The sequence below is a fragment of the Mesoplodon densirostris genome, chromosome 1, assembly GCF_025265405.1.
Source record: "Mesoplodon densirostris isolate mMesDen1 chromosome 1, mMesDen1 primary haplotype, whole genome shotgun sequence".
NCBI lineage: Eukaryota > Metazoa > Chordata > Mammalia > Artiodactyla > Ziphiidae > Mesoplodon > Mesoplodon densirostris.
The window spans coordinates 46,174,922-46,190,504 of NC_082661.1; the positions used below are offsets into that span (position 1 = coordinate 46,174,922).

A 15,583-nucleotide genomic window follows, 5' to 3' on the forward strand; every position below is an offset into this window, starting at 1 on the left:
AGTAAATTATACTCAATTAAAATCATAAAAAAGATATTATTCAGTTGAACACAATCTAAAGCCCCACAACAGCAAACTGTAGTGTAAAGAGGCATAGTAAGTACAATTTCCAGACACATAAAACAAATAACGAATACTGAGTTGAAAATACCACATGCTCCATGTTACAGTCATTTAATACACACATTTTCACAACTGTTTCTTGAAAAACTATTCAGATAAAATATTTAGCATTTATCATCAATTTTAATTTATTTGAATCTATGTAACTTCATCCATATTAAAATATCAATTAATGTAAATACTTTATTATAAAACTATTATACAATTTAAATTTTTATTAGAGAAATGTATTATTCACTATCCACAACTTCTTAAAGTCCTTTTCATGAGTGCATTCCATACGAAACACACTAAAATCATTTATATTTCCTAGGGGGAAAAAACTACGGTAATCCTATTAACCCAAACTATATCCTTATTTTTATTTCTTGAACATTTAAATGTTTAAATATGCTTGGTGAATAGTGATCATTCATCCCCACAGTGGTAAATTTTAGCATAATGTTAAATGACTGGACTAGACAGTAAAATAGTCACATGTAGATAACACAAATAGATGCTTGTTCTGTTACATGTAAGCTTACTTATAAAGTAACATAAAATGGGCATTGGATAACAGTGATAAAAAAATGTAAACAGAATTAAATGTGAATCCCTTCCCTGAAGAACAAAAGATAAAAGTGTTTCTTGTTTTATTAAAACAAAACATTATCTATTGTATCAAAAAGGTAAGACACTGATTATACAAAACTAAATTTCCAAATATGGATAAAGAAAATATGGAACTGATTCACACTTTATTGAGCTAAAATGCACAAAAAATCTGATAATACTTAAATTTATTAAATTCATTGTACATATAGGTTGATACCCCCCCATACAAAAAAAAAAAGTCTCTTGTTTTGTTAAGATTCAAAATAGTGTTTAAATTATATGAGCTTAAGATCTATTGAACCACTATCCAAATAACAACAACAACAAAAGTCTACACTGTGGGACAAAAAAAAGTAAAACTAAAAAATTTCTATTAACTATGACTTGAACTTTATCTCCACAAAAAAAGCTATGGCAATACCCATTTAGGCAGCAGAGAAAAATATGAAGTCCTTATGGAAAATACCTACACTGACTTTAAATTAAAAATTTTAAATAATCAAATTTTGCTATAACAAATGCATATGTATTTTAAAGGTATTCAGGCCTAATAAATTTACTAAGCACAGAATCCATAGGGCATTTGTTACTTTTCTTTGTGCTCAGATACTTGCAAAAGTACACTCAGAGAGGGTTGGGAAGGTGAGATAAACATAAAATTGTGATACTTTCCTTCACACTAAAAAAAGGCCCTTGAATTTAAAAGTTTAATTTGTAATTTTGGGGGGAAAACAGTCTAACAGTTCACAAGCCTAAATCAATTTCCAGGAATATGGCAAAACTGTTAACTACTTAGATGTTTTATTAGTGAATCAAGGTGCAAGTAATGAAAACATTTAACATATTTGCAAATTTAATTTCAAAGTTCTAAATGTTTCCAATAACAAATAACTAGGTATTTTTTAAAAGGGGTGGATGTGAAACAGAGATAATACTTACAAATCTAATTTTTCCAAGAAAAATAGTACTGTTCCCCCTCCATGAAGTTAAATTATAATTTCTCTCTTGAATATGATATACAAATGTCTTAAGTAAGAATGAAACAGAAGCATGAACTTAGACATGTACCAAACTCTGTATGACGTACTACTATACACACAGTATTTTTGATAACACTCACAATACTGGATGTTGTCCTTCACTGCTTATTAGAATTCTGAGAAACACTTTTTAGCAACATATATTCATACCACTGCTTAACTAAATGGGGACATATAAATACATGAATATAAAAGAAAAAAACTCTCAAAAGTTATTTAAAGGAGAAATAAGAAGAGCTTCAATCATCCACCTTTTTGAAGCTGCAGTAAAAGGTATTATATGGTTTATAATACTTGTCACAATGTAGTAAAATTCCAATTTTCCCATAAAGATTTTAAAAGAAAAACATTTTGTTCCTTGCAAATAACTTCTCTCTCCCCTAACCTTGGCAAGACTAATTATTAGTGCCCTTAATGTCAGGACTTTTGTTGTTGTTGTTGTCCATTTCAATGATCTTTTTCAAGAAGTATTTTGAAATATGTATATAAATGGAAATTAAAGTGAAAATCTGCTTTTGGAATACAATGATTCTAAATCATTTTACTTCTAAGAAGCACCTTTTGATATGCTGGTCTGAACTTTTAATATAAAACCTAAACAGTACTTATTTCTGTAGAATTTTCTCCAGTTTGAATAACTTCATACATAGCAATACTAAGGATATCAACCTGTGCTTTCCAGATTTTTGAAAGTGTTCTAATAGTGTAATGAGTTTACATATGGCTCATTGTCAAGGGTGGGTGGACAGAGATTTCACAATAAATTGGCTACAGAAAGCTAACTGAACTCGTAATGACTGAATAATGGTTTGCATTTTGCTTAAGCCAAATAGATGTTTAAGCCACGTACCACCACATTCCCTGCTTAACATTCCTAAGTTTCTTTATTCTTTATAGTTTTCTAAAGAACAAATAATTAGTTTTCCTGAGTAAGATTATAAAAAGTTAACCCTTCTACCAAAAGTATAAAGACAAATAAAATGTAGACTCACAATACAAATTTTTTACACAGCATTACAAGTGCAGAGTTATTGACTGCTGCTCTTTATTATGATTGCCCCACCCCTTTAAGATTGCAGCAAAGGATTCAATTATCTAAAATACTCTGCAGTACAGTAATTAAATGCTTCAGCCCATAAACATATCCCTCATCTACTGTGTTGCTAGGGAACACATGAGCAAAGTCTATCATTCGCACTTCTACTTCCGCATTCTCTTGACAACCAGTAGGAAGATGGTAGAAGACTTTTTCCAGTTGGGAAAGTACGTTTCCGTTTAAATGTTCCTGTGACATGCTTTTCCACCCATTGTCTTGCTCTATATTTTCAACTTTCAATGAAGTCTGACTGTGATGCTTTTTTGAATACATTTTTCTGTGACGAGCATACATTTTGGACAAGCTTTTGCCCACTGAAGCCTCTATTTTTCCATTCGCTGTGGAACTTAATACATGAAAGTTATTATTGTACTCTAGTACATCTGTGTCTGAGAGCTGTCCTTTGGACAAAAACTTTTCTGCTAAAGTTCTGTCATTCAATTTTGCAGTAGTTGGCTGAGATGAACCTTCATAAACAAACAGTAATGAACTTGCATAAAAGTTAAGCTGCTTCTGGCTTTCAAACCACTGCAGAATATTCTCAATCTTCTGAATACTGGCAGCAATAGCATCTTTTCTTAAGCAGAATCCATTATGAAAAAAACGGGAGACTCCTATAAAAAGGAAAATACTAGGATTATAATGAAATTATGAAATAACTATCACTTGGGAAGTAATCTCATCTTAGATACAATTCTTTAACTTTCTCCCATCAGCCCCTGCAATTAAGCAAACAGATAAGAATTCTAGTCAAACACAGAATCTTGGAGCTCAACTTAATTTCTGGTGAAGATGTTCTTGCTAGAAAACATATAAATGACACTTATGTAACATGCAATACCTTATTTAGACAAAAAATTTACTACAGGTAGACTGCTAGTTTAGTGCTCTCTCTACATTCTCTTAAGGAACAGGATTCCAAGATTTGCTTCATTTGCTATTATGAGGAATTTTACAGTAAGATTACATATTTGTTAGAATCACATTCAAGAACTAATCTAGAATCTAGAGTCAAATCATAACCATTTTTAATGATGTCAACAGCCCATTATCAAAATACCAAACCATAACTGTACTTAATTTATGTTCTCGAAAATATTTATTAAATCAGTATTTTCACAAAAGTTGAGCTCACTTTGGGGACTAGTACTACTCCAAGTTGAGTATGTTATTCAAAATTTAGACTTTTACATGTTTTAACCTATCAGATTAGGCCTCTTATAAAATTATTTATGCATATTTTATCATATTTGGGAATTTATGGATATATGTAATTAAATTTTGCTGTTCCCCTACTTCGGGACAGAAACTGCTAAAAAATAGTCATATTAGCCTAAGAAATATTTTAATAAAGAGCCAATCTGGGGATTTCCCTGGCAATCCAGTGGTTAGGGATCCATGCTTCCACTGCAGGCGACATGGGTTTGATTCCTGGTCAGGGAACTAAGATCCCGCAATCTGCACAGCATGGCCAAACACAACAGCCAATCTGAATATTAGCTTGCTATTGGTTAAGTATACCAAGGCAAACACTAATTGTTAAGGGCACACTATAGACGATTATTTTGTATACATAAAATAAAAATTCTTCAAACTATTTACATCACTCTTAAGTTCTGCCCCATCTTGGATAGAGCTAATAATAAACTTTAAAAGAATATTATTTCTGGAAATCTGTGCTATCACTGCTTTTATAATATCTTGGCCATAAATATTTTAGAAGCATATATGTTAAGACTTTATTGTGAACTGAATCATTATACCAAAGGAGAATTAAAACTGAAATCACTTTAGAATTATTTTGATAACTGTGTAGTAATAAAAGCAGTGAAGTATGGTTTTTCAATCCTTACCATCCTTTAGAGTTTCTTTTGTTAAGCTTCTTCCATAGTGCTGGTTTTGTGTCTCATAGCTATCAGAATGAACATGATAAACCTGTCAGAAAAAAGCACTGAATATTAAACACTAATACTCCTTGACCCAGGGCTGGGAGTGAGGAGCAGTGGGGGGAATCCCAGCAATGCAAGGATGGTTAAAGATGGGAAGATCTACTCATATAATTCATTCTAATGGAGTTAAGATAAAAAAAAAAAAACATAGTGTCTTATCATGCTGAAAAGGCATTTAGCAAATTTACATCCACTATCAATGAAAACTCTTTAAAAAGACAGATGAGTACTTCCAATATGAAAAGAATTATCCATCTCAATCCACCAAAAGTTAGCCTCAAGTTTAAAGCAGAAATAAGGAAGCATCTGTCCTAAAATACAAGAAACATCCACAAAAAGTACTCTACCACAATGTGTTTTATCATCATTATTACCTAATATTGTTCTGGAGTTTCTAGCAAATGTAAATAGGTAAGAGAAAGAAATAAGAGGCATAAGAATTTGAAAAGGCGGCAACAAAAATATTACTCTTTGTAGATAATGGTTGTATACTGGAAAATCAATTTAAAAACTAACAAAAACAATAAAAACTTGAAATGGTGACAGTACAAATTAGTAAACAGAAAATAAGCTTTCATATGTACAAACAACTGGCTAGAAAATTCAATGAAAGACCCTACTTACAAATCAAATAAAAAAGAAATAAAACATAGGAATAAACTAAAAAAGCCTAAGATCTATAGAAAGACGTCTTTAAAACACTCCTAAGATATACACATAAACACATACTCATGTTCTCAGAAAGGAAGATTCAACATCATAACAGATATAATTAATCTAGAAGTAAAATCAGATTATAATAAAACACCAACAATTATTTTAATCATATAAGCTAATTTTGAAGTTCATATAGAAAATCAAGAATTGCTAAGGAAAATACAAATAAGATCAGTAAGGAGGGACTAACCTTGCCATCCTACTAGATATTAAAACATATTTTATTTATACTTTTTCCAACTTTATTGAGGAATAAATTACAAGTATAATTGTATATATTTAAAGTATACAATGTGATTATTTGGTATACATATACATTGTGGAATGATTACTAAGATCAAGAAAATAAACATATGCATCACCTCATACAGTTAACTCATTTTTAGTGTATGTATGTAGTGAGAATGCTTAAAATCTACTCTCAGCCAATTTCAAGTATACAATATCATATTATTAACTATAGTCACCATGCTATACATTAGTTCCTCAGAACTTATTCATCTTATAACTGAAAGTTTGTACCCTCTGACCTACATCTCCCCATTTCCCCCTTCCCTAAATCCCTGGAAACCCCCATTCTATTCTGTTTCTATGAGATCAGCTTTGTCTTTTGGGTTTCTTTTTTTGACTCCACATATAAATGCTACCACACAGTATCTGTCTTTCTTTGGCTGGCTTATTGCATTTAGTAAAATGCTCTCTGGTTTCATCCATATTTCCTTCTTTCTCATGGCTGAATGATATTCCATTATTTAAAGAGGCACATCTTCTTTATCCATTTATCTGTAGACGAACACTTAGGTTGTTCCCATATCTTAGCTATCGTGAATATTGCTGCAATGAACATAGGAGTGCAGATATCTCTTTGGGATAGTAATTCCATTAAAACATACTTTAAAATCAAAAACATGAGAAGCTTGTAGGTGATAATGGTATTTTAAACCAGTAGAAAAAGATGGATTATTATTAAATTGTGTTAGTATGATTAACTAGTGATCTGGAAAAAATAAGTTGTATTTATAACTTATACCAGGATAAATTCCAAATACATCAAAGATCAAAATGAGTAAAATAAAATGCCTCCCCACCCCAAGACAGAAGAATCCTTGAATAACTGATAACTAAGGAAGGCATTTCCAACTAAAACTCAAAAATTTCTACTGCATACTATATGTTTTTTAAAATGTTCATAGTGTTTTTGCCATTCAGAAATCAAAAGACAACAGAGAAAAGGTATTTGAAATTTATATGATGAACAAAGGGCATGTTTACTCTTATGGGAAAATGAACAACATATCTGAAGAGTTCACTGAAATCAAACAGCTCTCAAACATACCAGGAACACAGCCTACCCCAAAATTGTGGCAACCAAAAATGCCTCCAGACACTGCCAAATGACTCCCTGGGGAATAAAACTGCCCCAGGCTCAAAACTACTGCTCTAGATATCAGGCAGACTGCCAATATCTACCACAATTGTAAACGCATACAAGCTCAGCAATTCCCCTCTAGGAGCTTATCCCATAAATACCCTAGCTGGTGGAATGAGGTAGGTCTCCGGTTAGTCATTTGTAACATTACTTGTAAGAACAAAAGACTGGAAACAAGTCAAAGGATCCATGAAAGTAAGATGGTTAAACTATAATACTGTGCCACTATGGAAAAATCTTCATGATACGTTAAACAAAAAAAAAAGTAAGATACAGAACAGTGTTCAAAGTAGGTAGGTTTTGCAATAAAGGAATACATATATGCAGCATTTACTTGTATATGTTTAAAATACTTCTGGAAGGATACACTGGAGAAAAAAATCACTACAATATAGTATCCTGTGTGCAGAGTGACTTCTCACTGTATATATTTCTATACTTTTTGGAGTTTGAGCCATATAACAATGTATCTCATCAAATTTTAATTAAATATTTTTAAGAAGCATTAAGAGTACATTGCTTTAGGGACTTCCCCAGTGGTCCACACACTCCCATGCAGGGGACCTGAATTTGATCCCTAGTCAGGGAATTAGATCCCACATGACACAACTAAAGATCCCGTGTGTGCCACAACTAAGACCCGGCAAAGCCAAATAAATAAACAAATATTTTAAAAAAGAAAAAAAAAGAATACATTGCTTTAGAAACTGATATTTTATAACTTTCAGTCTAATATGGCTAATTACCATCTATCTCAAATGCTTCACTTTATTCAAAAAGTTAAATTAGAACCGTGTTCTTACACGCACTTACAGCCTATTAAAGAAAGATAACTTACCTTGAATAAAGTGTTACTATGAATAGAAGAAAGCATTTCATAAATACCAAAATTACATTTGACTACAGGAAAAACTATTTTTATAAGAACAGTTAATCATAACCAAAATGTGTTTTAAAAATATACTCATGTTCTCTATGCACAGAAATATGTGTAAAAGAGGATTTTCAAAGTGACAGAGGTATTAACTAATGCTATGTGGCAATCATATGGCAATATACAAATGTAACAAATCAATATGTTGTACAACTCAAACATACACAAGGTTATATATCATTTATGTTGTAATAAAAAAGGATGAAATTGAGAAATTAATAATCTGAGGAAATATATTAAATAGGCACAAAAAACAAGTGAGAAGAATTTTCAAATACCCAGTCATGTAAACTAAAAACTAGGAAATGTGCCAAAAAAGAGGATTCTCAAAATTGTCACCATTCTACTACTCAGGGATGTATTTTCTGAGCTAAGTTAGATTCCTCATATGAAAAATCTAAATTTCACAAATAGACTAAAGCTAATTAGTTTCAGTGGGACTCCTTTATTGATATTCTCTCTTCCTCTATTTACTTATTTTTATTTATTCATTTATTTTTTTATTGAAGTATAGTTGATTTACAATGCTGTATTAATTTCAGTCATCTCTATTTACTTCTACTTTACTAGTTAAAGCTAGAAGAATATAAAGAGGTCTGAGAATTTCTTCAGTCTCTACCCACTGTCCAGTCTTGGTCAGTCACAAAGATATCTGTAAATCAAAAGTTACAGGGCTTCCCTGGCGGCGCAGTGGTTGACAGTCCGCCTGCCGATGCAGGGATCACGGGTTCGTGCCCCAGTCTGGGAAGATCCCACCTGCCGTGGAGCGGCTGGGCCCGTGAGTCATGGCCGCTGAACCTGTGCGTCTGGAGCCTGTGCTCCACAATGGGAGAGGCCCGCGTACCGCAAAAAAAAAAAAAAGTTACAGTACCACCTTGAAAATATTTTTAACGGAATGGTAAGCTGGAAGACATGAGTAGGACAGAATAACAAGCAAAAAAAAAAAAAGCTCCAGCACTTCCTGGATCATATGAGTTGCTTATTTTACAGGAACTCATGTCAGGAGCAAACCAATTCAAATATCTTTAGCAAAACACATTTCCTATTAAATCAAATCCTATTAATGGAAAAAAGAAATTTGAAGGGTTACTGTTATCCACTATTATAGAGGAAAAAAAGATATACAAAAAAAGAGTCTGATTTTTAGACAATGTGATAAATAAAGATCAAAAGCGAAGAATCTTTTCCCCCAGTAATTAGAAATCAGTGATTAAGAAACGTGACTTCTCTTAAGTGCAAATATTTATTTGTAAAAAATTTAAGTTATTGCCAAAAATATACTGGAACATCCAAAATTAAATCATCTAAAATCTTGAATCACAAGTTTTAAAGAAATTTCAGGTAAATTTCTACAAATTGTATTTCAATTACTTGTGGTTAATAAATATAACAAACCCCTACAGTTATATAGCATGTGTTTTCCGAGTCAATACAAAACTGGAAAATTAAACAACCATTCAAATAGTTAACCCAAAAGGATGCTATGTCAAAAAGCCAGGAAGTCCCAAAGCAAGCTGCTGATATATTAACTTCTCTCAAGTTTGATACCTTAGGCTAAAATACACCCCACCTTCCTACATATAGTATGCTCTAGTCACCTTACATAAACTCCTATTTCACAATATGCTCTGCTTCTTGGTTTTCTACCTATTATTCTCCCTGTTGCCAGTTCAAAATACCACCTTTTCCAAAGGCACTCTATACCCCTCATTTTGTGACTCCCTTGTTCTTATAGTTCCTATTCAGTTTCTATCTCTTTTGTTACACATATCTTAATAAATATTGCTGTTAAATCAAAGTGAGTCTTATCATCTACACCATCTTGGGATCAAGGAAATAACAGTATAATTGCTGACAGTCATTTAAAAATAAGGAATTCCTAAATTGGCATGTTCTTCTACCCACCAAACCTCTTCCTACTACTGGTTAAACATAACAGAAAAGTATGTTAAAACTGATATATCTGGTAAACTTCAGTCTATTCAGTTATATTAAGGGTTGTTTTTGGTTTGGTTTTTTTTTTTTTTAATTTAAAGGCAGGACTGTCTTGAAGGAGAATTTTTAAAATTTGGAACATTCATGCTAAAATTATTCAAGTCTATCTTTATTATTAGTCTACAAACCCACTGTGATTAAAAAGTTTAATGAATTTACCACCTACTAAAGAAATAACTATTTGAAAAAATCCTAACATAACTCCTACTAAATTCAAGGTATGTCTCCCAATTTTAACATTCTAGAATAACATAATTAAATTTATATTCACATTCTCATTTATTATTTCATACTTCAATCATATCCTTTCTCAGATAAGTAAACAGCATGTAATTATAAACTGCTAACTACTATATAAAGGAAGCCATGAAAACAAAAATAGGGGAACCCAAATTGATCTACAGATCCAAAACTATTCCTTACACCAAAATCCCAGCCGACACTTCTTTGCAGAAATGACAAGTTGATTCTAAAATTCGCATGGAAGTTGAAGGGACCCAGAAAAGCCAAAACAATCTTGGAAAAGAAGAACCAAGTTGGAAGTCTAGCAATTCCTGGTTTCAAAACTTACTCCAAAGCTACACTAATCAAGACAGTGTAGTTTTGGGAGTTCTTGGCGGTCCAGTGGTTAGGACTAAGTGCTTTCACTGCCGTGGGCCTGGGTTCAACACCTGGTCAGGGAACTAAGATCTCACAAGCTGCACGGCACAGCCAAAAAAAAAAAAAAAAAGACAGTGTGGTTCTGAGAAAATATCTGCAAATCATCTATCTGATAAGGTGTTAATATTCCAAATATATAAAGAAGTCGGACAATTTGATGGGAAAAATTTTTGATTCAAAATGGACAGAGGAACTGAATAGATATTTTGCCAAAGACGACATCCAAATGGCCAACAGGAACATCAAAAGGTGCTCAACATCACTAATCATCAGGGAAATGCAAATCAAAATCACAAGATACACTTCACACCTGTTAAAGACACCTCAAACAGACAACAAATAACAAGTGTTGGTGAGAACACAGAGAAAAGGCAACACTGAGTACTATTGGTAGGAATGTAAACTGGTGCAGCCACTATGGAAAACAGTATGAAAGCTCCTCAAAAACTTAAAAATAGAACTACCATTATGATCCAGCAATTCTTCTTCTGGGTATACACCCAAGAAAAAGAAAATAGGATATCGTGGTGCTATATGCACTCCCTGTTCATTGTAGCATTATTCACAATAGCCAAGATATGGAAACAACCTAAGTGTACACCAGTGAATGAATGGATAAAGATGTGGTGTGTACACACATATCTCATTTTACTGCACTTCACAGATACTGTGTTTTTCACAAATCGAAGGTTTATGGCAAGCCTCCATTGAACAAGTCTATCAGCACCATTTTTCCAACAGCATTTGCTCAGTTCATGTCTCTGTGTCACATCTGGTAATTCTCACAATATTTCAAACTTTTTCATTATTATTATACTGTTATGTGATCAGTGAATTTTGATGTTACTATTATAATTGTTTTGGCACTTTTTTAGCAATAAAGTATTTTTAAATTAAGGTATGCCCATTGTTTGTTTAGACATAATGCTATTGCATATTTAACAGATTACAGAATTGTGTAAACATAACTTTTATATGCACTGGGAAACCAAAAAATTCTTGTGACTTGTTTTATTGTGATATCTGCTTTATTGCAGTGGTCTGGAGCTGAACCCACAATACCTCCAAGGTATGCCTGTAAATAAACAATGGAATATTATTTGGTCATGAAAAAGAAGGCAATCCTGCCATTTGCAACAACATAGATGGACCTTAAGGGCATTATGCTAAGTGAAATAAGCCAGATAGAGAAAGACAAATACTGCACAGCATCACTTATACATGGAATCCAAAAAAACAAACTGAACTTATAGAAAGAGTAGAAAGTGGTTACCAAGGGCTGGGAGGAGGTGGGAGAAATAGGAAGAGGTTGGTATTCATCATTCAGTTATAAGATGAATAAAGTCTGAGGATCTAATGTAAAACATGGTGACTAAATTGATAACACTGTACTGCATAACTGAAATTTGCTAAGAGGGTAGAACTTAGAACTTAAATGTTCTCACACACACAAATAAAAGATAAATATGTGAGGTGATGGATATGTTAATTAACTAGATGAGTGAATCCTTTCACAATGTATATGCATATCAAGTCACAACAATGTATACTTTAAATATCTTTATGTCAATTATACCTTAATAAACCTGGAAAAAAAAAAGACAGTGTGGTTCTGGCATAAAGATAGACAATATGGATCAACAGAAGAGAACTGAGAGTCCAGAAGTAAATTCTTACATTTATGGTCAGTTTATTTTCAACAAGGGTGTCAAGAGCATCCAGTGGGGGAAAGAATGGTCTTTTCAATAAATGGTGCTAGGACAACTGAATATCCATATGCAAAAGAAGAAGTTTGACCCTTTCCTCAAACCACACCCAAAAAACTAACTTAAAATGTACATACATCAATGTAAGAGTTAAAACTATAGAAGAAAAATAGGAGTAAATCTTCATGACTTTAGTTTAGGCAATGGTTTCTTAACTATGACACCAAGAACACAAGTAACAAAAGACAAAAAAAAAATTAGACTTCAAAATTTAAAACTTTTGTACTCCAAAGCCATTATAAAGAAAGTGGAAAAACAATCCACAGAAAAAACAACCCAAATTAAAAATGGGCAAAGGATTGGAATAGACATTTCTCCAAAGAAGATATACACATGGTCAATAGCACATGAAAAGAGGTTCAATACCATGAGCCATTAGCAAAATGCAAATAAAAACCACAATGAGATACCACTTCATATCCACTAGGATGGCTTATAGTTAAAAAAAGAAAAAGAGAGAGAGAGATACAATAACAAGGTTTGGGTTTTGGGTGAGGATGTGGAGAAACTGGAACTCCTATATATCTCTGGTAGAAATGTAAAATGGTGCAGGAACTTTGGAAAAACACTTTGGCAGTTTCTGAAAAAGTTAAACTTAATCATAGCACCCACCAATTTCAAATTCAGGAACTATCCCCCCAAATAAAAACATAACGACTTGTACATGAGTGTTCACGACAGCATTATTAATAATAGCCCAAAAGTGGAAACAACTCAAAGTTGACCAAGAAACAAATGGATAAACAAAATGTGGTATATCCATACAACAATAAGAAGGAATAAAATACTGATTTATGCTAACATAGACAAACTCTGAAAACATTATTGAAAGAAGCCAGTCACAAAAGACCACCTATTGTATTACATGATTCCATTTATATGAAACGTCCAGAAGAGGTAAAGCTATAGAGTCAGAAAGTAGATTAGAATTGTCTATGGCTAGGGGGTTGGAAGTTGGAAGGAAATGAGGAGTGATTGCTAGTAGGTACGGCATTTCTTTTGGGGTGATGAAAACGTTCTACAATTGAATATGATGACGCTGCCCAACTCTATGAATATACTAAAACACAATTGTGTACCTTAAATGAGTGAATTAAATGGTATATAAATTATATCTCAATAAAAATGTTATTAAAAAATATAAACAGGGCTTCCCTGGTGGCGCAGTGGTTGAGAGTCCGCCTGCCGATGCAGGGGACACGGGTTCGTGCCCCGGTCCGGGAGGATCCCACATGCCGCGGAGCGGCTGGGCCCGTGAGCCATGGCCGCTGAGCCTGTGCATCCGGAGCCTGTGCTCCGCAAGGGGAGAGGCCACAACAGTGAGAGGCCCACGTAACAAAAAATATATATATATATATATTATATATATAAACAGAGGAACCTCATTTGTCTGGGGAAATAACACAACACAGGAGAGCAAAATCATATCTTAAAGGCAATGGAAACCCACTGAAGAGTTTTTAAGCTGGGGAATGTCACAATTAGATATACATTTTGCAATGTTTGGAGAACAGACTGGAAGAGAGCAAAACTGAAATTGAGAGTTCAGTAAAGATACTAGTCTAGAGAGGAATAATTTTGACAATGGGACTCAGGTGCTTGGGAATTAAGATCAATAGGATTGATGGATGGCTCTGAGAGGTGATGGTACTATGAGGTTTCTCACTCGTAAAACTGGACGTATGGTGATGCCATTTACCGAGACAGAGAATAACAGGTTTGCTGCTACTGTTGTGGTTGTTATTTTGCAAGACAGATCTATGTCCATTTTTTACATATTAGTCCTAGATGTCTTTCAAGTTATCCAAGTAAAATGTCTAATAGGCCGTTAGCTATATAGATTAGGAGATCAAAGAAAAACTAGAAGCTGAAAATATATGTCTGGGAGTTATCAGTGTAAGTGAAACTGAACCAATGAGAACAAAGGACGCTACCTAGGAAGAAATAAAAAAGAGAGGAAGGCAGTAAAATGGAACTAAGCAGAATACCTCAATATTTAAAGAACAAACAGAAAGAAATGAGCTGGCAAAGAAGACTGCAAAGTGGTCTTAGGAAAAAAACAAGAGAGAGTGTAGTGTTGTGGACACAAAAAGGAATGTTTCAAGGAGAACCTAGTCAGTGTTGAAGGCTGCTTTTCAAAGTGAAGTAAGATGAGTAATGAAAAATGCCATTTGGATTTAGTGACATGGAGACGTCATTAGGGACCTTCATGAGATGCCAATCTAGTGGCATGATGAAGCCGAAGCCAGACTGGAATGGGTTGAAGAATACTGAGTGGGAAGTAAGGCAACAGAAACAAATATAACTAGTTTGGGTGCAAAGGGGAAACAATTTAAATCCATTGCTGGAGAGCAGAACAGGATAAAGATGGGTTTTGATTTTTTTTTTCAGAGTGATTTGAACATATTTAAAACAAAAGGAAAAAAGAGTAAAGAAAGACAGAAGTTGAAGATATAAAAAGGACAAGAGAGAATCAACAGTATTAGGCTCCTGAAGAGGTGGGAGACAATGAGATCCAGAGGACATAGTGAAGGGCTGTCCTTAGGAAGATGGAAAATTCTTCAATGTGACAGGAAGGAATAAGGAGGAAATGAAAGCACTTGCAGGTTAGGTATGTACATCTGTTAGCAGGAAATTAAAGGAAATCCTGTGTGATGGCTTATTTTTTCTGAAGCAGAAGGCAACGTTATCTGCTAAAAGAGAAGGAAAGCAGGAGGGTGAGAGATTTGAAAACAGTGAAGGTTCAAATAACTACCCAGTCAGATTCCTTTGAGATGTTTATTCCTTGTTTATTTTACCATTATTCCACTACCCTTTTCCCCTTTACTATATACCCACATTTAATTAGAGTTTTCTAAAATGAAATAACTGTGTCAATAATTTCTTTGGTTTTATTTACAGACTACCAAATTCAACTGTGCTCTTTTAACTATCACAGTAACAATTCATTTATAATGCTTCTTATTAACTCTCCTGTTTAAAACTCAAAAGGAAGACTGTATATCATCTTACATGATGAATCTCAAAATGACCCATTATGTTTTTATAGAAGCAATAATTTATCATACATACAAATTTTACCTCCAGACATCTAGGCATACCATTTATTTAGAGGATTTTATTCCACGTTCTTAACTGTGGCATATTGTTTGCGAAGATGGCCTCAACATCCTTGTGCACACTGCCATTTGTATTTTGACTTCCCTATTCCCAATATCAGAAGTGGGGTCTTCTTCTCCCTATCAATATGGACTGGCCCTATGATGTACTTTGACCTATA

The 15,583-nt window shown here is 33.4% G+C and overlaps 1 protein-coding gene across 4 annotated transcripts in view; it reads right to left on the minus strand.

Moving 5' to 3' along the window:
* Positions 1 to 844: 844 nt before the first annotated feature.
* The window catches only part of IPMK (inositol polyphosphate multikinase), a 38,220-nt gene continuing 23,481 nt past the window's right edge, over positions 845 to 15,583 (minus strand). For all 4 annotated transcript variants that reach the window (XM_060102716.1, XM_060102714.1, XM_060102715.1 and 1 more), the window contains 2 exons: positions 4,707 to 4,788; positions 845 to 3,467 (listed from right to left, as the gene is read on the minus strand). In XM_060102716.1, the coding sequence (XP_059958699.1) occupies positions 2,845 to 3,467; positions 4,707 to 4,788 (705 nt within the window). In that variant the 3' untranslated portion in view covers positions 845 to 2,844. The remainder of the gene's footprint in view (positions 3,468 to 4,706; positions 4,789 to 15,583) is intronic.